The following is a 23,855-nucleotide window of genomic DNA, read 5'->3' as shown; positions in this document are numbered from 1 at the left end:
TACTTGCGATCCAGCTCCCTCAACACTGAGACCCTCACCAGGGCACTCCAACACTTCAGTCAAGCGCGAATTTTCTGCTTGACCTGCTCATCGTCATCAGATGCCATCAATGTGGACCCTATTTTGAATAGCTACCTCACTCAGCAAGCACCACATATAGAACATTTTACTCTTCAGTTCCAGGATCTGAGAGAGACGCCATTCTTACTGCCCTCCAACTTTGGGGAATACTCGCCCCAACTTCGCCAGCTTGGGCTGGGACGGTGCAACGTCGACCTCCGTCTTCCCATATTCCATCGACTAGAAAGACTTTCCGTCGACGACATCGACGCTCACATAGCACCAACGGCTGCTAAATGGCTAGACATATTGGCGAACATGCCTTTACTCGTCGACGTCAACATCAAATCCGCAACATCTGATGTTCATGAGGACATCCACTCAACTGCCCACCTTCCAAACCTGAAGGATCTCTCCATTTTGTCATCGATGCTTGTTTCTGCCTCGATCATATGCAATCTTATCTACCCAGACACCACAAATGTAATCCTCTTCTGCAAAAACGCGACGCCAGGCGTCGATTTTGAACGTTACCTCATCAAACTTTCGCGTCAAATCTCACTCTCGAATTCTCGGAGCCACAACCCATGGCTTGACATGACCATTGGAAGAATGTCCGCCACCGTCGGAAATCGGTCGGGCTACGGACGTCGGGAAGAAGAGAGGGGAAGAATATATGTGAGCCTGCGATGGCACATGACGGACACGACAAGTTGGCACTCTCTCATTGCTTCAATCATTGCCGCATTCGGGAGTACCTTTCAAGAAGTAACGTCGTTGAAGATGAATCTTGATCTCACCGTTTCTGATTCGGAGGGGTCTTTACTACCTGACCTTCTGCGCAAGTTTGAAAGGGTGGAACTTCTCAGCTGTCCCTTCGGTTCGCGCTTAGTCACCATTTTGCAACGAACCGAAACGCCTTCAGCTTCAACTGTCAGCCCAAGCGATGATGAAAGTGAACAGGATATACAAATCTTATTTCCATTGTTGCGAAAACTGATGCCTCAGAGGCAACTGGATGTCGACGATACGCAAGCCTGTCAGAATTTGATGCTCTTTCTTCGCCATCGTTCAGGTATTGGCGCCAATATCACGACTCTCTATCGGAATTGCTTCAATTTCGACATCCGGCAGACCAGGTTGTTAAAGGAATTCGGACTGCAGGTTCTAGACAACCCTGACGATGACGATGGAGTATAGTTCTTGGACATCTTCACGAGATCCGAGTACTACCGTTAGTTGGCATGTACTCCTTGAAATCCTTTTCAAAATGGAGACCTTTCCAAATTGCAAGACGCCATCTCTGAGTCTCCTTATTCGACGGGCAAGATCATTCAAGGTAGTGTTGTTCATAGATTTTAGCCACACGGCATAGTAACAGTAGGCATAGATGGACGTTACCCGCTCCACTTGCTCCATGTTCAAATCCTCAATACTTGTGGCTCTCGGGCTGCTCCTCAAGGAGGTTCCACTTCCCAAAGAGCATACTATAAAACCAACCACCATCAAAAAAACGGAAGAGAGAACAAAAACAATCAACGTACTCGAACAGAGCCATAATTGTCCATTTCCTATTATCGGCTTCCTCGTAGACCAATGATCGAGGGCCATAGAAAACCTGGGTAACAGCGTTAGGAAGAGTAACAAGAAAAAAAACAAAGCAAAACTTCGTACCTCATCGTCAACCTCATCCGGTTTTCGAGGAAGACAATGCAAGAATTTCCAGTCGGGATGAGCGCCGCCTTCTCGGCAAAGCTCTTCCGTGACCTGATACCCTTGGAACGCCTGCAGCCTCTCCGCCTTCTCCGCTTCTTGGCCCATCGAAATCCTGGCATAGTCCGCATGGTAAGAAAACGTAAGAAAAACGAGTAAAAAACGAAGAGACAAACCAAGTATCGGTGACCACCACATCTGCACCATGAACCGCCTCTCGCGGGTCCTCACCCCACCAAATATCTTTATCACACCCCAGTTCCACCACACGATCCCACACCTCTTTTGGGGCGCGGTATTGTAGCGGGCTGGCTACGCGGAGATGGTGTCCCAGCCGCGGGTACGTGACGAGCATATCGTGCAACACGTTCGCCGAGTCCCCGACGTACGTTATGGTTAATGGGCGGTCGAGTTCGGGTGTTGCGGCGGGTGGTTTGTCTTTTTCGACAAGTGGTCGGAAGAAGGCCTTGTTTTCTTGCAGGGTCATAAGATCCGCGAGGACTTGGGAGGGGTGCCATAGTGAGGAGAGGGCGTTGAGTACTGGGACGGGGGAGTATTTTGCTAGTTCCTGTGTGTAGGTGAAGTTACTTGGAATGGTATGTAAAAAAAAAAAAGGAAAAAGCATACCTCAATCTCTGAATGGTCTCCAACACGGGCAAAAATACCCTGTGTCATCCCACCAATGACGCGAGCCGTGTCCCTATACGACTCATTCACGCCAAGCTGGATATCCTCCCTGCCCAAAAAAAGCGCCCGTCCACCTAGGAGTTCAGCGCTCGTCTCAGCAGCAATACGAGTCCTAGTGCTCCGCTTCGAAAAGATAAGCGCAATAGTTTTATTGAACAGCGATTGAGGTGGCAATCGAAGTTTGGAGGCTTTATTTCGCGAGATGGTTCCGTGAGGAAGAAGCCATGGTGTCGACTGCTGCTTGAGATGATGTGAATGGGCTAGTATACGGTTTATTTGAGGGACAGAGAGGTCCGCGAGGGTCATGAGATGCGGGACTTTTGTGAGTGCTACGTTCGACATGGTAGTAGAGCAAGAGAAAAATAAGCTGAGCGCGTAAATAAACAAGGGGTCTTATGGTGAATTTCGATCAACTACAGTCTACCAAGTCCAAATTTTTCTACTCAATGAATGAGTCATTGTCAACACCGCTCGCTATTCGTCCGTCTATTTGCACCTTGACTCGTCCTTGCAGCAAAGCGCCTTGGAGCCTGACCAGCAGCACTGGCCATCTCCACACTGGTTCCTATCTACCTCCACATACGGAGGATCGCAAGACCCAGCACAATACGGGGCGTTCCCACTCCAAAAGCAATCCCGGTTGATGTAGACGATTTTTATGGTCTCGTTACTCGGGCTGCTGCGGTCTACCGGCGCGTCTAGGAAGTTCTGGGTTGGGATGGCGAATACGCTGACAGCGGTGGCCAGAGCGATGAGTATCCAGTGCGTTTTCATGATGATGATTTCGTTATGTTCGCTGGAAGTCCTTGTTGGTTCTTCAATCTCTTTGTGACGTGTCATGGGCCACTCACTTAGAGAATATCTGATGGGTTTTTTGGGTTTCTTGGTTTCGAAGCGTCGCGTCCTTCGTATCTGCAATGTATGTTGTTATACGATGTCTCGTCAACGAAAATGTGCAATGGGTTGAACGTACCTCTAGAAGATTGGCATGCACTCAGATTTACCTCTGATCAGAGGTTACCTGCCTTTATATATGTCCCTAATTATGGCATTACCCCTTGTCGCCTTGCGGCGTCCGCGTGTTGCTAGGCGTTGTTCAACCTTTCTACCGAAAATGAACATTCATCAAGTCGGAATCTGTCGGTGGAACTATACATATTTCATGTCCAACCCTGCCATGAGCCGCCCATTTCGAGAGATTTCGGACCACCTAAGCGCCGTTCACAGCTGCATTCATCATGCGTCTTTGGTGAGGATCCAATATCTACCGAAATCGATATCACTGAATTCATCGATGAGCAAAGAAGCCTGCAGTATTATTCTTCTCGAGTAACTCCCAACTAGCATTAAACACAATAGAGCTCCCCATAAATTAAAAATGTTGAGCATCAATATGTAACCATGACCGAAGAAAAGAAGAGAGAAAATAACATCGAATACGGACAGAGGAAACATAAACGTAACATGGGGCAAGGAAAGACGAGGAAGGACTAAAAACGTGAGACGTAAAGTGATGGTAAACGTGGAATACTTATGTAGTGGAGAGGGAGAGGAGCCGACTTGAAGGGAGTTCATGACAATCATTGCTTCGTTATAGCTTGAGCTCGGTCAATACCCGCCTCGCCAGCATTTGGTATTGCCATCCATCGCCACTGGCACGTCGGAATTGGATACCGTGCAATGGAAGCCACGGCACCTGTAAGAAAAAAGGTAGGTTAACCTCAAAATCCCCTTGAGCAATTGGAAAAACCATACCTTGACAATATTTATCTCAAAGCGCACGCTGAGGCTATTATTCCCCATACTCTCAAAGAGGTCCCGGTCCACCTCGCCCGTCGGCAGGGGGCTGGGACTACGTGCGATCGGAGACGTAGCTCTTGGTATAGTCGCACCAAAATCACGTGGTATCGGAGGAAGGATCTTCACCTTGTTGATGGTCGACGTAGTGTAAGCGGAGGGAGAATGTGAGCGGGGTGTCTCTGGCTGATGATCGCCCTCTGCCGCTACTCCATTGGCATGGACCAAGTTTTCCTGGTTCCCTGGGGTGACGGTATGGTTTGACGAAGGGACGTTGAAGAAGGACGAAGAACCACTGCTGGCAGTAGCAGTCAACGTCGTACCACCCCCTCCAGATGGACGACTGGGGATCTCTTTCTCCTTCTCCTTTTCGCCGGAAACGTCCCTGTCTTTTCCCTTCTCCCTCTTCATGCCAAACGAAAGCTTACTAGCTTTCTTGACGATGGATGGGCGATGGTGAGGGGTGGCATTGTCGCTTCCCGATGTACCCGTTGAGCTCTGTTGCTGATGACCGTGTCCCCGTGATACTGGGCCTTCAACGGAAGAAAGATCAATAGACGGTAGGTGTATGCACTCAAAGCCGCTCTTATTCTCCCTATATTGAACTTGCATCCTGTCAAGGACTGTACGAATATCAGCCTTGATAACAGGAGGGGGTTTCGTAGAAGTCGTCGCCACGCTAAAGACGAGGTAATGTCACTAATCGACCATTTCACCTGAGGACCAAAAAAAACTCACCTGAACAGACCCTTGAGGAAAACAGGCTTAAAGTCCTTTTCGCTTGTATGCCGTTCATCCTCCTCTTTAAACGTCTCCTCATCCCCCTCAAGATCAGTGCCATCCTCTATCCCCCTGGCATGCGCATCCTCCTCACGTTCAGCAACTTCGTTCTCTCCCGTCGTCTTTTCTTTCGAAAACAAACGTTCAGCCAAAGGTCGATGTGACGAGCTGCTGCCATATCCAGTCGAGGGTCTTCGATGTCTACCAAAAGTACCTCCAGGAGAAGTCATCAAAGCCGCACCACCTGTACTGCTCCTCCGTTCATGCCTAGTCGCCCGTCCCTGTGTGTCAAGAACAGTTGCCGCACGCCTGTGCGCATTCGCAATCGGCTGACTGACGCTTTGCGAGATAGAAGTAGCTTTAGGAAGTGGAGTCGAATCGACCTCAGTCTCTCCTGCCTTCTCCTCTTTCCCATTCTCCATTTTCACCGTCTCAGGATCATCAGGCATGTCCCCAGAAGGTCGAGGCGACCCAAATCCTCCCCTCTTCCCGACACTCCCCCCACCATGTCTCCTCGCCTCCTCGCCCCTCCCAACCAAAAGGCTCCCGAATTTTCGCACCAATGTCGCACCAGACGACAAAGGTGAAGTAGAAGGTGTAGGCGGTGGCTGCTCATCCTCATCCGCAGGCTGCCGGAACTTGGGAACATCAGGTCCAGCTGACCGTGGTGGCTCCATGATGCTGACCCTTGGGGGGGTGAGGTTGTTGCCTTGCTCGTCCACAGTCCCGCCAGCGGCACCGCCGAACATCCCTCCCCATCCTCTGCCAAGCACCGATGGCCTCTGGCTCATACTGTGGCTTCTCCTGTGTGTACTGGCTGGGGGAGCCCTGGGCAAACCGCTCTTCCTTTCCAGTGTGCTTTGGTCAATCTCCACATGCTGCTGCTGCTGAGCCTGTTGCTGATGTCTGGCCTGCATAGCCGAGGGAGATGGAGGAGGCAAGCCAGGATCCCTTGCCCTCGGTTGGGGATGGAAGGTAGGTGAAGTAGGCGAAGGCGACATGACGCTGTTGTCGTAGGACATTCCAGAGTAATGTGACGTCTCTGGGGCTGGAAGACGAGGAAGAGGCATGCTATAGTCAGCTTTACCGTTCTTATCTGCTGCAGGTACTTCTTTCCTGGGAGGTAGGGGCACACCTCCCGGCTGACCTGTTGGGTATTTTGTAGCGGCAGCATCGTCCACAGGTGTCGCAGCATTGACGACGGTTGGAGTGGGGGCTGAATCGCCAAGAATCGAGAGCTGCGAGCTAGCGAACTGCCCTGGACCATAGACACGATCCCGCTCCAGCTTTTCCCTTGCAAGATAGTACATCGAGATCAACGGATGGAAACCTCTTGTAGGATCCACGGGTTCGCGATTAGGATCTGAAAATGACGGATGAGCAAGATGATTTTGGGAATTGGGGGGTGAACGACTAAGTGGGCTTCCAGGAGGGGATGTGGCGGGTGATGACGAAAATATCTTCTTGCGGTAATACTCAAACCCTGAAAATCTTCTCGTTTTCTTGCCTGCTGCAGGGGTAGAAGGCTCGCCCTTGTAGGTGCTGCTGTCATACGACATGGCGAGACTCGACTTGGAGAGTGTATCGCCCCACCGACTCATCCCGCCACCATTGCCGTTGAGGTTGGCCCCGAGAGTGCGCTTGCGTTCCCAGTACTGAACAGCACGAATATACGCATCCGATTCCAAAACGTCGATGAGTTTACGCTCTATTTCATCCTCGGTTCCAAATTCGAAACCCTTCATTCCGCGGATTACTTGACGGTCGAGCTCATCCGAGCGCAGAGGCTCACGATGGACGAGGTGGAGTGCAGGGGGACCATTGAATCCGCGGGTCATCCACGGATGGCTCATGACCTCAGGAAGGGTAGCACGGGCTGCAGGGTTAGTCACCAGCATTCGAGACAGGAGATTCTTGCAATCTTGAGAAAGGTCAGTGGGCAGTAAAGAGGTCAAATAGTTGGTCTACGTACCTGCGCTCAACCAAACCGGATACTCCACTAATCCACGTTTGATCTTGGCGTGCAAGGCTGGCATGCTTTGATCGTCGAAAGGCACTTTCCCGCAGACCAGAACATACAACACTACTCCAAAGCTCCAGACGTCGACCTCGGGTCCCGTATATACTTTAGCGTTGAGGAGTTCGGGCGCTGCAAAATAGAGCGAACCGCAAAACGTCGATAGATGGGTCACAGGGTCATAAAGATTTGAAAGGCCAAAATCAATGATTTTGATATTTCCAGTCTGTGATATAAGGATGTTTTCGATCTTGAGATCTACAACGAGAGATCAGCAGAAGTCTCATGAGTAGCCGAGATGAAGGTATGAAGGTTGTTGAAAAGGTTGAAGGACGTGGGAGGTTCGTGAGGAGGCAAGGGTCGGAAGGAGAACAGAAAAGTACAACTATCAGGGAGAGAAGGGTGAAACACTTACCTCGGTGGACGACGTTGTTCAGGTGGCAGTACTCTAAAGCACTGCCGACTTGACGGGCAAACTTCCTCGCAACGCGTTCCCGCAACCGACCATGACTGATGATGTAGTCGAGCATCTGACCCCCATTGACGTACTCGAAAACCATGTAGTAGTGATGATGGTGGACAATCATCTCTCGCATGCCACAGATATACGGGTGGTAGAGGAGCATGGAAAGTGCCGCTTCCCGGAGGGTCCGGATCTCTTTTGAGGCATCCTTTGAGGCTTGTCGTGCTGCCGAGGAGTCTGTGCTGTTGCTTCCGTTAGGGACTTTGGTTGCGGGGTAAACGCGTGGAAGGATTTTGACGGCCAGCTGTATAAAAAATTCAGAATAGTACTGCGGCTTCCAATACAAACGACGCACCTTCTCTCCAGTGACGTTATGAGTGGCCAACTTGACCTTTCCCATACTCCCTGCACCTAGAGTTTTGCTAAGGGTATAGTCACCCAAGATTCGGTTTGTGCGACTGGGCCTGGTGGCGCTCTCGTCTCTGTGCCTCCTCCTTTGCGCATTCTCATCACCAGCAACAACTTGAGACCGGTCCCCTTTCGCATCCGAAGAGCTCGATACTGAAGCAGGGCCCGTCGGGAGAGCAAGTTGTGGAGGCATGGATACGGGTCTGGGTCTGTGGGAGGATGGTGTCGTTCCTCGGGGAGTGGGCGCTGGTGATGGTGATGGTGGGAGTGGCTGCGTATGTGTTGGCTGCGCGATACTCATATCAAACTCGTGGCCACCAATCAGACCTCCGTGAGACGGCGTCGTTTGACCTATTAATCCGGTCTCGACGTCCTCCGGAACCTGATTAAGCTGAGGTGCGAGAGATGTGGGGTAAGATATCATAGTCGTCGTTGTTGTTATTGATCAGGTCTAGGGTCGCTGGGATGGGGTCCGTGCGCGCTGGTAACAAGGCGGCTGTCGGGCTGGGCGCCTTGCTGGCGTCGGGAAAAGGAGCGGAGAAGGTGAGCGTAATATTATGGTTTGGGCCAATGTCAGGTTCTGCCCGTGTTGTCCTCCACACTTGTATGGTGCAGTTTACGTATCCGCTTATTTTTTCATATTTTGCCACCTCTCAGTCTGTGCTAAGGCGAACAATGCAACACTCAGAAGGCGAGATACGAGACATTGCCAGGAGTCTAAGAACCAGCTACAGACATTGTCTCGAACTTTTACTTTTTTCCCGGCGCTTAATGAGCAACCTTTTCGATGTACGGAGAAACTTCGTAGTAAGCTTGACGATATGATATCATACTGTTCGCTGTGCAGTAAAAGTAGTACGCGGGTCCAGGGTCTTCGTATTCCCTTTTCTAAAGGGCCTTTCCGAGTTGTGAGAATACGCGCGCCTAATGATTTGGCCAATAACTTGGAGACTGGACCCCCATCGAAGCTAGCCGAACAAAGACAACATCGACTTGACACCAACAATTTTGCAAGTTGGAGGGCCCATAGGTGGGTTGCAGGCATCTCTCCTGGTGAAATAAAAAGGCGTCTTTAGTGTCGGCTTGGCCGTCAACAGATGGGAAAGCGGAGTTGTCTTTGTCACATAGCCACACCCAAAAAAGCAGCCTTGCCACGCCCTGACCACGCATCTTTCCTTCAACTTCCATCTTGTCGTCTAACGCCTGTATCCCAACCAATCACCCTTTCCTCGAACCATTGTCTAGTCCGAAGGAAACAATGACAAGATCACGCTCACGAATGCCTCAATCCGCGGACACCGCTAACAATGATTTAGCTCGCCCCAGCTCTGACCAGGCCGCACCTATCTTGATAACTCCATCTTCAACCATCCATGCGACGGACATAGCCATGCCACTCACCAGTAAGATGCTTTCTAATCTTCCTGCCCCAAAGTGAACATTGATTACTTATTGAATCAAATTTGCAGGTGATCAGGTTGGAGTCCCTGGGGAAGGAGCTGCCAAGCGCTTACAACAACTTTTGCCTGTCTCCACAGGTCTGCATGAATCCCAAACCTCTATCATTCATCATTGGTAATGCTGATATAGATTCCCTGAGTTCTCACCTGCCTACCTCTCCACCAATTGCTCCTGTTATGAATGTAGGCCTGGGTACTGAAATGACTGTTGCCTGTGATATTGCTCAATCTTTTTGCTATAAATTTGATATTGACCTTCACCAATTCCAGTTGATCAGGTTGGAGGTCCTGAGCAAGGAGCTGTTGATTTCTTGCAACACCCTTCTCCTATCTTGACTGGTTCATACTTGCTCCAAATCTCAATATTTTATTTCTGATAACTCTGTATAGATCCTGCAAGTTCTGACTTGCCTATATCTCTACCCATTTCTTCTGCTCTGGATGCAGAAGTGATGGCAGCCAGTCAGTATTCTTATAAATAGTTCAGGTTTGCTCAAATGTAACAGACCATGCAGAGTTCCCCACAAACATTCAAGCTGACATTATACACAATGTGAATGCAGCCCCTAACTATGGTTTGTTGCATTGTATCATCACATTTTATTGATTTCTTATACCTCAATAGGTATTATCAATCAAGGTAAGAAGTAAGAAAAGCATCACATTCATTTTAATATTATATCTGGTTGGTAGGTGTGGACCCAAATATTCAAATCACACTTGAAATGATTAGGGATGAACAACTGGGTATCATTGCAGGTTCTCATTTCAAATATACAATTGACTTCATTTTGTTGCTATAGTGGAGAAGATTTATAAGTGGCTTTCTCCACCCAAGGAGTCTGTCAATTACAATGCTGCATATGCAGTTCTGAAGAGTCATTTGGACACCTGTCAATGGTTTCTCAATGGAAATACATTTTCTGAGTGGGTCAAACAGCCTGGCTTTCTCTGGATCAAAGGAAAATGTAAGTTTTCTGCCAAAATTTGTGAATTTATATGTTATTGACAGTCTGTCCAGCTGGCTCAGGCAAAACCATTCTAAGGTTGAGAATTTCAAGATTTTTATAAAATGAAATTGAATTTTTTTTTTTGACAGCTCAGCAATAATTGACAATGCTCTTCAAAGATTCAATTCTGCTACTGCATATTTCTTTTTTGATGGAAGAGACTCACAGAAGGATTTCCAGCTGCATGATAAACTGATGTGATCACTTATCTGGCAATTCTCTCTCAAATGGAAGGATGGAGTGCCTAAAGTCTTGGTGAATCTGTATGCTCATTGTGGTGATGGCCATCAGGAGCCAACTCTGGATGATCTACAGAATACTCTTCAAATAATTCTTGATGGCTTTAGCTCTATGTTCATCATTCTGGATGCTCTTGATGAGTGTATTGAAAGAGAAAAGCTTCTTAACTGGATTCAGTCTGTTATTTTGGAGAAAGAAATGAATCTAGGGCTCCACTTGCTAGTTGCTAGTCGCCCAGAGCAGGAGATTGAGGACAAGTTCAAGTCCTATCATTATCTTGACTTGATGGAGGAATCTGAGAATCATGATCTTGTAGCCTACGTTGACTATCAGCTTCAAAATGACTCTGATTTGCAAAAGTGGAATTCTGACACTCAGGAGCAAATAAAGTTGACATTAATGAAAAAAGCAGATGGAATGTATGTTTATTACAACATGTGAATGACAGAATAATTACTAAGTACAATTTTAGGTTTCGTTGGGTTGCATTACAGCTAAATGACCTCAAAGAGTGCCAGACCAAGTCTGATCTAAAAAAGCAGCTAGCTAATCTACCTCAGGGTTTGGATAAAACCTATGATCAAATCTTGCTGGGAATCAAGGAAAAAGATCATGGTTATGCCAAAACATTTTTACAGTGGCTGTGTTTTGCTCTCCGTCCACTGACACTAACAGAGCTGGCTACAACTGCTGCTGTTGATCTTTGTGCTAAGAATGAACCAGACTACAAATCTGATAATGAATTTCAAGATATTATGGATGTCTTAAAGATATGTTCTAGTCTCATTATGACATCAGATGGTAGGGTTTAGAATTCTACCAGATTGAAATGAGCACTAATTATTATATAGGTTTCATCAAGCTTTCTCACTTTTCTGTCAAAGAATATCTTGTATCTCAGTATATTCAAGGTCATGCTGTCAAGCAAGTCAGAGACTTTGGTTTCAATGAGGGGCTATCACACTCTGTCATCTCTCAAATCTGTCTTGCTTATCTTCTGCAATTTCATACATCTGAGCCACTTGATATAAATGTGAATGTATCCTTCCCTCTTGCAGAATATGCAGCAAGATATTGGTTTATACATGCACATTCTGGTAGCAAAACTACATCTCAGTCATCTTCAATATTTGGATTGGAGATGAAGCTACTTACAGAGGAAAATACTACTTTTGTGAACTGGGTTTGGCTGTGCGATATAGATGACTATTATTGCTCAAATATACAAAAACAGAGGGTTGAGATTGCTAAACCACTATATTATGCATCAATTGCTGGATTGACTGAGGCATCACATGCTTTGCTAAGAATGGGAGCAGATGTCAATGCACAAGGAGGCAATTATGGAAATGCACTTCAAGCAGCATCAAATGAAGGCCATGAGGCCATTGCAAAGCTCTTGATAGATAAGGGGGCAGATGTAAATGCAAAGGGAGGAGAATTTGAAAATGCACTTCAGGCAGCATCATATGGAGGCCATGAGGACATTGCAAAGCTGCTGATAAGGAAGGGGGCACATGTAAATGCAAAGGGAGGAAGCTATGGAAATGCACTTCAGGCAGCATCATATGCAGGCTGTGAGGCCATTGCAAAGCTGTTGATAGAAAGGGGGCAGACGTAAATGCAAAGGGAGGAGCATTATGAAAATGCACTTCAGGCAGCATCATATGGAGGCCATGAGGCCATTGTAAAGCTGCTGATAGAGAAGGGGAGCAGACGTAAATGTACAGGGAGGATATTATGGCAATGCACTTCAGACAGCATCATATGGAGGCTGTGAGGCCATTGCAAGGCTCTTGATAGAGAAGGACACAGATGTAAATGTACAGGGAGGAATGTTCAGAAATGCACTTCAGGCAGCATCATATGGAGGCCATAAGGCCATTGTAAAGCTCTTAATAGAGAAGGGGGCAGATGTAAATGTACAGGGAGGAATGTTTGGAAATGCACTTCAGGCAGCATCATATGGAGGCCATGGGGCTATTGTAAAGCTCTTAATAGAGAAGGGTGCAGATGTGAATGTACAGGGAGGATATTATGAAAATGCACTCCAGGCAGCATCAAAAAGAGGTTATAAGCCCATTGCAAAACTGTTGATAGACAAGGGAGCAGGGGGCATTTTTAAACATACATGGAGGAGACTATGAAAGCACACTTCAGGCAGCATTGTATGATGATAATAACAAGGCAATTTGAAAGCTGCTTATAGACAAATTTCTACTTTCACAATATCTACATCTTCAGTCCTGCACTTTATTTGGTACTACCCAGCTCTCCATTTCCAGCACCAAACTTTTTCCTATTTTTAGATCTTTCCATTCAGTATAAATAGTTTGGTAGCTTGAACCTAGGCCATACAAACTTAGTTCAATCTAAGAGCCTCAGAACCAGTTTTGAAGTCTATGTTTGACTTTCAGCTTCTTTGTCAGCATGCTGTCATGAACCATCCCCATGACCTATCCCTGTAACCAATAGCCCTCACTCCTAGCCTACACAAACGACTCTCGCCTATGCAAATAACCCCTCACTGGCCTTGCACTCAAGTATTCAATACCAAGCATGATAACCCCAAGAAGTATAAGGCACCTATTGTTCCTCAACTTGCCAAGACTTCCTTCCATTGCCTTGACATCATCTCTTCACAAAAGAATCCAACTCTGACTCCTATTCTCTCTACCTATCATCTCCATCTCCATTGTATTCCCCCCCCCAGCATTGTTCTTCTTACTTTCTTCCCTTGTACTATTGTTACATTCCCCATCCCCAGTTACAGACTCTATTCATTTCGACTTGTATAAATAGGCCTTGCATGTACCAGTACACCTCACCCTTGATATTAAAGTTGTTTCTGTCTCATTCTCTATTTTCTCCTCTCAGTCTTCATCTCACATCTACTCACTAACTCACCTTGCACTTCAACTCTTACACTGAACTTCATCTATGCTGAGTTATCACAACTCTACCATAGTTAATGCCAAACTTAGTAGTGCACTCCTTTGCTGAGTCTATGCCTTGGACTCTGATCAGATGTCAATCAGCTCCTATGAATCAACTAGACCTTCATTATGATCCATGTTTGGCAGTGAATCTGCCAGAAAGGAGGTTGGCAAACTGCTTGCAAGACCTGAATATTTCAGCAAGATGCCTCATGACCTCACAGAAATCACTGCATATCTGCATGACTAAGCTTACAGAGACTGCCCTCAGCCTAGGCTATAGGTTTAGACCCTTATTCCCTGAGTCCACCTATGAATGGACTTGGCATCCACAGTAGAATAATCTAACCTCTTCAAATAGCCAAATTTTCTGGGTTTCCATTCCCTTCCAGAATTTGTATTTGAGATATTGAAATGGGGTGAAAAATGTGTTTTCCAGGTTATAATGTAGCCCTAGGATAGGTTTTTCAAGATGGAACCCATCAGAATTGTTGATTGGTATTAGCCTTTCTCATCATCATTTGTTGATCACTTCTGCTGTCAGTTGATATGACTTCCACTCTCAGGTGCTATGACTTCTGCTTTCTGTTGATATTTCCCTACCCTTCTTATGATTTCCATACTTATATGTTATAATTTATGTTTATTTCCATGTTTTTTCTCTGAAAAATATAAACATAGGATAGTGATAGGGTGCAATTTCTACACTCTTTCTGGAAATATCACCCAAATGTATGTCAAATCACTCCTACCACAAATTGCTTAAATAGACTCGACATTGGCAGTGGTCATTTTTCGTAGGCGGGGGTCGTTTCATGGGTGGTGGTTGGTTTTCATGTGACGTGGCAGTGGGTGGTGGTGGCCGGTGGCCGTTTTCCATGGGCACTCATTTGTGTATGTTGTGTTGTTGTCTTTGCATGTTGTTGTCCTTGTGTTTCATCATGCTTGTGTGTTGTCATCGAAGCATTGAAGCCAGATGTATCAATGGAAGCTCATGAAAGCCCCTTTGAAATGGCTCATATGGGAGCTGAGAAATTATGGCACCCTTTAAGCCTGAAGTTTTATTGGAAAAGAATGAAAGCAGATGTAGTTCGATTCTGTGAAACCTGTGACATTTGTCAGAAGACCAAGACATCGAACTTTAATCGTTATGGATACTTAATCCCAAACCCAATTCCGTCCTGGCCTTATTCTTCCATCTCCATGGACTTCATTGTCAACTTACCCATGTGCAGGGAATTCAACACTATATTTGTTGTTGTAGATCGCCTATCAAGACACACCAATTTCATCCCTACCTCTACAGGTATCAGCTCTAGAGATTTTGCCCAACTTTTCACCAGACATATCATATGCAAATACAGCATTCCTGAGAGCATGATTAGCGACAGAGATCCTTGCTGGACTTCCAATTTCTGGAAGGGTGTAGCACACATGAAATCAAGACAAAGATGCTGCTGTCATCTTCACACCATCCTCAACATGATGGACAAACAGAGATCTTGAACCATTTACTGGAGACAATGTTACGAGGATACATCACCCTGACTGTGATGATTGGGTGGAGTGGCTACACTTGCTTGAGTTCACCTACAATTCGGCTACACATTCCTCCACCAGTACTACACCATTCCTCAGCCTTCTAGGTTTTCAGCCTTGATCAATGTTAGATCTTTTGCCCAGAACATCGACATTCCCTCACAATGATGATACATATAGGACATCCGACAGCTATCTCGCTAAGATAGCTATGCACAGGGATAGTACAAGGCTGGCAATTGCTTTAGCTCAACATGAGCAAGCAAAGAGTTACAACAAAGGTCGAAAAGCAGCACCTTCATTCCATATAGGCATGGATCAAGTCTAAAGGTGAAGGTGCAAAGCTCACTCCTAGGTGGATAGGCCCTTTTGAGATCACAGAATGTGTGAACCCCAAAGTCTATCATCTATGGCTCCCTGATAAGTACCTGGGTTCCCCTATATTCAACATCAAACACTTCAAAGCTTACCAAGAGCCTACAGAGGAAGGGAGGACAAGGATGCCGGATTCATTATTGCAAAAGGAGGAATCTCAAGAATATGAAGTCAAGTCCATATTGGGCCACAAGAGGATAGGAAAAGCAAAGATGCTGAAGTATTTGGTTTATTGGGTAGGCTATGGGCCTCAATTTGATGAACGGCTCACAGCTCATGATTTGCGCAACACTTCCAACGTTCTTAGGGAATATTGGAAGCATAACAACTTATAGATACAATATTGGTCATTGTGAGTCCAAGGACCTTCTAAACTGGACTCACCTCTCCCATTCCCTTTTGTTATCTCTCTCCCTTCTCCCTTCATTGTTTCTCGCACTTAATTTCATGAGTGTCTACTAATCTCATCTATTTTTTCATTTCTCTTTCACACATCCTTACTCTATTTTTCTTTTGTTTTCTTTTTTCTTCTTTTCCCTCTCTCCCCATCTATCTCATCTCCATGCCCTATTTCTTCTAGCCCTCACATGGGGCATTTACAATGCCATCACAAATTCAGGGACTATCATGATAATTTAAATTCCGACATATCATCAGGTCTTTCTCTCTTTTGTGTTTCTTCTGTCTGTTTGAGCTTCGACTCTTTCCCTTTTTCTCTATCCTGACCTTGGGTTGACTGGGGAAGGTTCTTTGCACAATTGGTCCTAGCAGTTGACACTGCAGAACATGGCATCAGCTAACTTTTATGTGGATAACAGCAGAAGAGCCCCAGAGGTATCTCTTCACAATCATGATTGAGCAGATTGGGTCAGATTGAACACTGATACAAGGAAAATCCCCTAGGAGCCCAAGCTTGGAAAGATACTTCAACAATCAACTGGGACTCCATAGAAGTAACATCTTCTGGGAAGTACGTGGAAGTCGAATGGTCTTTCAATCCCAACTGGTACTGCCACGACACCCACTGGCACAGTTTTGGCCCCACTTGCATGGACATGCCCCTCACAGTGGATTCCCCATGGTATTTTGATATCAATATGCCTATCACATACTGTTCTCAGTCAGATGGATTCTCCTTCGCAGAACTTCAGTGCAGGAGCATGATCAATGGGTGTCTGGATGAGATTGTCTCCACCAAACAGTTCCTAGACAGTTCTCCAGTACTGCCCCCTTATGACAGGGAACAGTTGCATACAACCTTTCATTCTGTTATCATGTTACAAAGAGAGGGAGCTGCTGTAAAGAGAGCTGTGTGGGATTGCATAGCATTCTTTGCTTGGTGGACAGCAGCTTGCAACAGCTGGTAAAAGGGCATGGACATAGTGACAGCAGAAAGGATTGAGAATCTCGTGTTGCGAGGGTGCAACCCCAGGGGATTCCTTTTTGACCTCCTTACCAATTGGCATGAGCTCAACATCCCCTTCCTCCTAGCACATTCCATTCCATTCTACTACACTTTTTCTCTGGAAGCTCATTTGACTGAGAGATTCTGTCGCATTAACCCCAAGATTCTAGCCTCTTATGCTGGGCCTGAAGGTGATGAAGTCATTATATACGACATCAACTATGAGGACAATTTGGGGGAAACAGAGGCTGCCACCCACCACTATGATGATTTTTTCCAACCATTGAAGCTGGACATCACAAATGACCACATGTCTTACAAATCAAACTCCTTGTTTTTTGTTATTGACTTCGAAGAATGGGGCAGACATACTGTCACCTCCAACAGGGAATGCAGATATCTTTCAGCTTGCTTCCACTTTACAGTCGTCGGGGATGTTGATGGCTCCCCCCAAGTTATCTTTTGGTGTTTTCAATCAAAGCTACCATTGAATCAACAGCACAGGCACTTCTTGTGGGACAGATGGGCAGATGATCCAGTCATGATCAGAGAGTTGTTTAAATGACTCTTAGCACCTACCCCTTCTTGTCAATTTCATCCTGAACTGGGTACTCCATTGTGGACCAGTCAGAAGGAGCAAGGGGCAGCTCACAGGCTCCAACCCTTATTCCAACTTGACCTCCCATCCCTAGTTGATTGACTTTCCAGTCTCACACACATGAAAGATCACACCACTGCAGATGGGCAGAAGAACTGTGCTATCATGGACACTCCCACCAGCAATACTCTGAGTCTGCTAGCACGCATGTCACACCAAGGTCCACTCTTCAAGAAGTTCCCCATTCATTACGTCTCATGCATAGATTCATCCAGATCAGACTCCTGGATACTTCTAGGGGTCGTAGTTCATGGAGCTGGCAATGCTCCCAATCACCTCAGCCACGCCATTCTCACCATGCAGCCAAACCAGTGGAATCTTTCAAATTAGCACTTTCAGAAGCAGTGGCCAGGTTCACCTGGAAGGAAAGACCAGAGAAACTAGTGCTCATCGCTAGCACTGACCAATGGAATGATTTCATCTATCAGCATGCCTTCCTGTGCATTCCTGATTGGAGGTCTCAAGCATGTATGCAGTACTATGCCAGTTGCCACCCAGAAGTCTCCAATATCTGCCAGATCATTGACATAGCAGTAATCCATCGGCTGGAGTTCACACTCACCATATGTGTTGCAGATGCAAGCCTCTTCACACCAATAGTAGTTTCTGGGCTCGACAGAATGGGTATCAAATCCCTTTACCAGCCGGGATTCACTGAACCATCCTTCTCTTACATGAGGGGTACACCTGCTGTGTTCACTATCACTTACCTAGCAAAGATCAATGACATCCTACATAGGCCACACACATGGGCATTCATCAGCATGGGTGGACCATATAGTTGGATAGCAGAGCATTTTGTGGGGCTGTCGATTGTTGCATCTTTCTTGTCCAGCCCATCTATTCAGGTCACCAGGCATCTACTCAGAAAATCAAACTCACATGAAGAGCATCCCATAGGCTTACAATGAGACCAAGTCTCTGCCCAGGAAGGCTCCTTCCTTTTCAGCTTCATACCTAGTCAGGATTTGTCATCACTGGGACACTATATCTTTCCTCCTCCACACTATCTATGAGAGCTCTGCGATCATTGGACAGGCACTGGAATGAGGTCATGGACAAGATTTTTACATGCATTGCTGACGACATCGAAAGAGGGAAAGCCGAACCGCATGAGAGAAGCTGGTGGAGCAGTCATTTATGGAATTACAACAGACTACCAGAACCCATCAATCCTAAATTCACAGACACCGATGTGGACAATGCGAAATGAGTTATATGGCACATGGGCTTACCCCAGACTTGGGACTGTATGCTCTTGAGATTGATCACAGTCCCAGAACACCATACCCTTTGAGGCACAAGTGCACAGTGGGGGGGCTATGTAACATACCACAGATCTTCATTTGCTCCACTCCTTCATCCCCTTCAGAGTATTCAGAGTATACAACACTTTCCACTTCCCCCTCATTCTCGAAACCTTATATCCTTAGTCATTGATTCTCATGTTGTACATAGTTGACACATCACAACATAAAATACAAAATCTCTTTTTCACCACCATCTGCCTATCTTCAGGATATGAGTTACTGTACTAACAGTCCTCCATACCTGTCCTAGGTGATCAGTGTTGTCTGGAGTATTTGGTTATCTCAGAAAGGTTGACTTGATGAGGCCAACATGCATTGAGTCTATGGTTGACATAGTCCTCGATTTGCATCTTCAACTGACTGCTCTAGTTCAGAGAACGACCCTGTAGTGGGTCTTCACACCTTAGCTCATCAGACTTTTGGGTTGCATGATGTTAGACACAGTTGAACCCTCACACCACCAATTCCAAGCCAATGCTAAACAAAATCTCCTTGCAAGAAAACACATTAATTTGGTTGAATGACTGTCACCTGATTTGCATCACACCTAAAAAGAATCTTGGAAAAACTTCCTCCCTGTCCTTGCAGGCTTGAACTTCAGTGAAATGCACCCCAGACATCCTCCTTTAGCAATTTCGATGTAACTCACCTCAATTGTAGGGCAAGGCTACCAGTGTGTTTTGACTCAGAATGGTTCAACATTAAAAAAATGCCAGCAAATCCAGGCTGACCAGTGACCAATGGTAGGCTAAACTATTATTTGTCATGATGTGGATTTCACTTTTTATGTCATTCCCTTGCTTCTGCTCTTTCAAAAAAATTCAAACATTTTTAGTTAGTAGATAAAATACTGCCTATACTGCTTTGACCAAAAACCTCAGTGACATGATTGTGGCATGTCTTTGCATACCTTGTTTGCTTGCCTCCTCATGTTTGCAATGCTCTGAGGATACAACACATTCCAAAATTCCCAAAATTTTGGGAGCATGTGAAACTGCATTGATGAAAAGGTCAGATATCTGCATATCCCATTTAGATATAGTCTTGGCTACTCTCAATATTTGCTAACAACCCATTGCCTTATGCCTTGCTTAGATTTGGAGATAAAATGTTCACATTTTCATTCTGACTCTTTTGCAGAGAGACTGAAAAATGACAGGGAAAAGTTACATGAGATAAGTTTAAACAAAACTAGGTAAACATAATGGACAACCCTAAATATCAACAGTGGTATATACATGGCAGAGTCCAAGCACTGAACACCAGTTTCCAGAAGCATCACTCTTCTTTAGATACCCTAATCTGTTTCTGAGTTCTCTCTGAGTCACCACTATCCTCAGCTCTTCGTTTCTGTCTTCTGTGTAGGAATGCTTCCTCATGCTCATCCTTAGCCTTTCCCTCCTCAGGCTCATCCTCTCTATCCTTCTCCTTCTCAGCCATTTCCTCCTCAACTATTTCCTTCTCATCCTCATCATCCTCAAAATCATCCTCAACTGCTTCAATAGCTTGGATCCCCAGCCTTTCCACCTCTGGATGTTTTCCACCTTTCCTGTATGCAAATACAAATTCTTGCATGGCTATAATTGTGGCTGGGTCATTTTGTCTTTTATATATATCCAAAATGTGAATCCACATTCTCTCTACCTCCATATATTTTTCTTGCATTGAGTATGTCATTACAAGAGACATCATGGTCTCAATGGTCTCTGGATGTTCCTCTCCTAAAATTCTTCTCCTCACATCCAGGACTTGGACCCACAGCTTCTCTGCCTTTGTGGGTAGTTTCAACTTATTGTAAATTTTTGAGAGGTCAACCTTTGTTTCAACTGTATCTTGGTGTTCTTCTCCAAGAATTCTGCTTTGTAAATCCAGCAGTTGGATCCCTAGCTTCTCTGCTTCTATATATTTGCTCAGATCATCAAATGTTGCAAAAAGATTTCCCATGGCTTGTAGTGTGATTGGGTGTTCTACTCCAAAAATTCGTTGCCTTAGATTCAGGGCATGAATCTCTAACTTTTCTGCCTCTGAATACTTTCCCAATTGTGAGCATGCTGAGGCAAGATTTCCCATGGCCATCATTGTATCTGGGTGCTCTTCTCCAAAGACTCTTTTGCACACATCTAGAAGCTTAGCATACTGCATCTCTGCTTCTGCAAATTTTTCAAGCTCATCAAACATTCCTGCAAGATTTTTCATAGCGTCAATTGTGTTTGGATGTTCCTCTCCATGGATTCTGTTGCTTGAATTTAGAACTAGAGTTGCCAGCTCCTCTGCCTTTATAAATTGTCCCATTTTTCTGTAAAGTATTGAAAGATTCTTCCTCATTCTGATTGTGTCTGGATGTTCTTTTCCAAGAATTCTGCTCTCTGCATCTAAAACTTTGATTCCAAATTTCTCTGCCTCAGTATATTTTCCAAGCTCTCCAAGTGATACTACAAGATTAGCCATGGCTTCAAGTGTATCTGGATGATCTTCTCCAAAAATTCTAGTACTAATATTCACAGCTTGGATTTTTAGCTCCTCAGCCTCTTCATACTTTTCCTGGCCCAAGTATGTTGCTGCAAGATTTCCTATGGCTCTCACAGTAATTGGGTGTTCTTCTCCATAAAGTCTTCTGCTTGCATGAAGAAATTGGACATTCAGCTTCTCTGCATCAGTGTACTTTTTCTGAATCCAGTAGAATCTTGCAAGGCTTCCCACAGCATTGATAGTATTTGGATGTTCATCCCCAAGGATCCTATTGCATACATGCAAAACCTGGGTACCTAATCTCTCTGCCTCTTCATAATTTTCCAGATGTAAATATGTTGATGCAAGGTTTTCCAAAGCCAAGATTGTGTCTGGATGTTCTTCTCCAAGAATTCTGCTTTTTATAGTGAAAACTTGGTTTTGCAGCTCCACTGCCTCTACATATTTACCCAGATGTGAGCATGCTGATGCAAGATTCTCTAAAACTAAAATTTCATCTGGACATCCTTGTCCCAAAAATTTATCTCTGATGCTCAAAACTTGGGTCTCTAGCTTTTTTGCCTCTTCATATTTACATAGATGTGAGTATGTTGATGCAAGGTTTGACAAAGCTGAGATTGTAGCTGGATGTTCCTCTCCAAGAATTCTGTTCCTTGCATCCAGAACTTGGATCTCTAACTTTTCTGCCTCTACATATTTTCCCAGATCTGAGTATGTTGATGCAAGGTTTGCTAAAGCCAAAATTGTGTTTGGGTGTTTCTCACCAAGAATTTTCTTGCTTGTATCCACAACTTGGATCCCCAGCTGTTCTGCCTCTATATATTGACCCAGATCTGAGTATGTTGATGAAAGGCTTGCCAAAGCTGAGATTGTATCTGGATGTTCTTTCCCAAGAATTCTATCTCTTAAATTCAAAATTTCAATCTTTAGCTTTTCTGCCTCTACATATTGACCCAGATCCGAGTATGTTGAGGCAAGGCTTGCCATGGCTCTGATTGTGTCTGAGTGTTCCACTCCAAAAATTCTCTTCCTTGCATCCAGAACTTGGATCTCCAGCTTCTCTGACTCTGTGTATTTTCCCAGAGTTTCATATGTTGCTGCTAAATTTGCCATTGCAATGATTGTATCTGGGTGTTCCACTCCAAGAACTCTGTTTCTTGCATCCAGAATTTGGATCTCTAGCATTTCTGCCTTTGCATATTCTTCCAGGCTTGAGTATGTTTCAGCAAGATTTTCCATGGCATCAATTGTTACTTGATGCCCTTCTCCAAAAATCCTTTTACTTGCATTGAGAACTTGGATCTCCATTTTCTCTGCCTCTGTGTATCTTCCTAACATACCATAGACTTTTGCAAGATTTCTTATGGCTCTGGTTGTGTCTTGGTGTTCCCACCCAAGAATTCTGCTTCTTTTATCCAGAACTTTGACAGCTAGCATTTCTGCCTCATTTGCATAACCTTGCTCCATGAACAGCAGACCAATCTGTTCACAAGCATCATCAAAGTAGCTATCAGCACTCTCCTCCTGCTTATACATAGAATTATGCTGCATATTTGCCCTGATATGTGAGACCAAGGTCCTTCTGAATCCATGTGGTTGAATTTCAAAGTTTCTCTTTGGGCAAGACAAAATAGCACTCTTCAGAGAACATGACAAAATAACATGTGCCATCAAGCAACTTCTTTCTCTTTGATCTGCAGTCATCTGATCTCTAACCCAAGCATGAACTAGTGAATGCACAGAGTATACACTGGTGAATGGGACCATCTTGACCATTGACAAAGAAAGAAGTAAGCGTATGCCTTCTTTGAAAATAAAGCTATCCCAAGTTCCTGCTTCATTGACATGTAGCAATCTGCAGTCTAGAATAGAATCTGCCAGAGGTAAACCAGAGGTGTGCTCTTTATCTACATGACCATGATGAAGTTCTGCAGCATAAGAAAAGATTTCTTCAGTGATTCCTTCATGATGAAAGAATGGAAATAAGTCCAGAAGGAGCATTGCACTATTGGCTGCATTGGCCTTAAGAGAATCATCAGATGCAGCCCTCTGCTTAATTTCTTTGTATGATAACTCCCATGTTTCATAGACAGTTCTGTTATGCTTAGATGCTCCAGTAAATTCAGACTGCGATAATAATATCTTTCGATGCTCAAGATATTTTACAAGATAGTCTCCAAGAGTGGTGGCTCCAGAAGCAATATAAGCACCAGCCTGATCAATAGCAAGAGGAATGCAGAGCAGCTCCTTCACAATCTTAAAAGCTTCAGTTTGAACATCCATTGAAGACAGATCCAAGCAACTAGCTTTCAGAAGTAATTTAATAGCATCATTCTCCTCCATTTCACTTACTTCAGCAGAATTCTCAAATGAAGTCAGCTTCCTCATTGTGGAGTTGCGACTAGTTATAAGAATATTTCCTCCCAGGCCTGGCGGAAAGTAGGCCGCCAGCTCATCTGGTGTCAGAGAATCAGCATTGTCAAAGACTATCACATAGTTATCTTTCAGCAAGCCTAGCCACAGGAGAG

At 45.1% G+C, this 23,855-nt stretch overlaps 3 protein-coding genes across 3 annotated transcripts; all 3 read right to left on the bottom strand.

Annotated features, from left to right (window-relative positions):
• Positions 1 to 1,489: 1,489 nt before the first annotated feature.
• On the bottom strand, positions 1,490 to 2,802 carry LACBIDRAFT_251532 (ornithine carbamoyltransferase; the record flags this gene model as incomplete). Its single annotated transcript, XM_001883258.1, has 5 exons — positions 1,490 to 1,547; positions 1,605 to 1,678; positions 1,735 to 1,888; positions 1,950 to 2,341; positions 2,401 to 2,802. The coding sequence occupies 5 exons, from the start codon at positions 2,800 to 2,802 to the stop codon at positions 1,490 to 1,492; spliced, it is 1,080 nt and encodes a 359-aa protein (XP_001883293.1).
• A 34-nt stretch (positions 2,803 to 2,836) lies between these two features.
• Positions 2,837 to 3,300, bottom strand: LACBIDRAFT_302257 (uncharacterized protein; the record flags this gene model as incomplete). Its single annotated transcript, XM_001883257.1, has 1 exon — positions 2,837 to 3,300. The coding sequence occupies one exon, from the start codon at positions 3,298 to 3,300 to the stop codon at positions 2,947 to 2,949; it is 354 nt and encodes a 117-aa protein (XP_001883292.1). The 3' UTR covers positions 2,837 to 2,946.
• Positions 3,301 to 4,051: 751 nt separating this feature from the next.
• LACBIDRAFT_251514 (uncharacterized protein) lies at positions 4,052 to 8,118 on the bottom strand (the record flags this gene model as incomplete). Its single annotated transcript, XM_001883256.1, has 15 exons — positions 4,052 to 4,156; positions 4,216 to 4,266; positions 4,699 to 4,936; positions 4,996 to 5,030; positions 5,142 to 5,251; positions 5,282 to 5,426; positions 5,532 to 5,648; positions 5,811 to 5,915; positions 6,042 to 6,179; positions 6,219 to 6,450; positions 6,520 to 6,582; positions 6,694 to 6,958; positions 7,010 to 7,312; positions 7,470 to 7,821; positions 7,873 to 8,118. The coding sequence occupies 15 exons, from the start codon at positions 8,116 to 8,118 to the stop codon at positions 4,052 to 4,054; spliced, it is 2,505 nt and encodes an 834-aa protein (XP_001883291.1).
• Positions 8,119 to 23,855: the final 15,737 nt, after the last annotated feature.

The sequence above is a fragment of the Laccaria bicolor genome, genomic scaffold (assembly GCF_000143565.1).
Source record: "Laccaria bicolor S238N-H82 LACBIscaffold_20 genomic scaffold, whole genome shotgun sequence".
NCBI classification, from domain to species: domain Eukaryota; kingdom Fungi; phylum Basidiomycota; class Agaricomycetes; order Agaricales; family Hydnangiaceae; genus Laccaria; species Laccaria bicolor.
The sequence above is the reverse complement of the archived record's forward strand: the minus strand, read 5'-3'. Positions and strand labels throughout refer to the sequence as shown.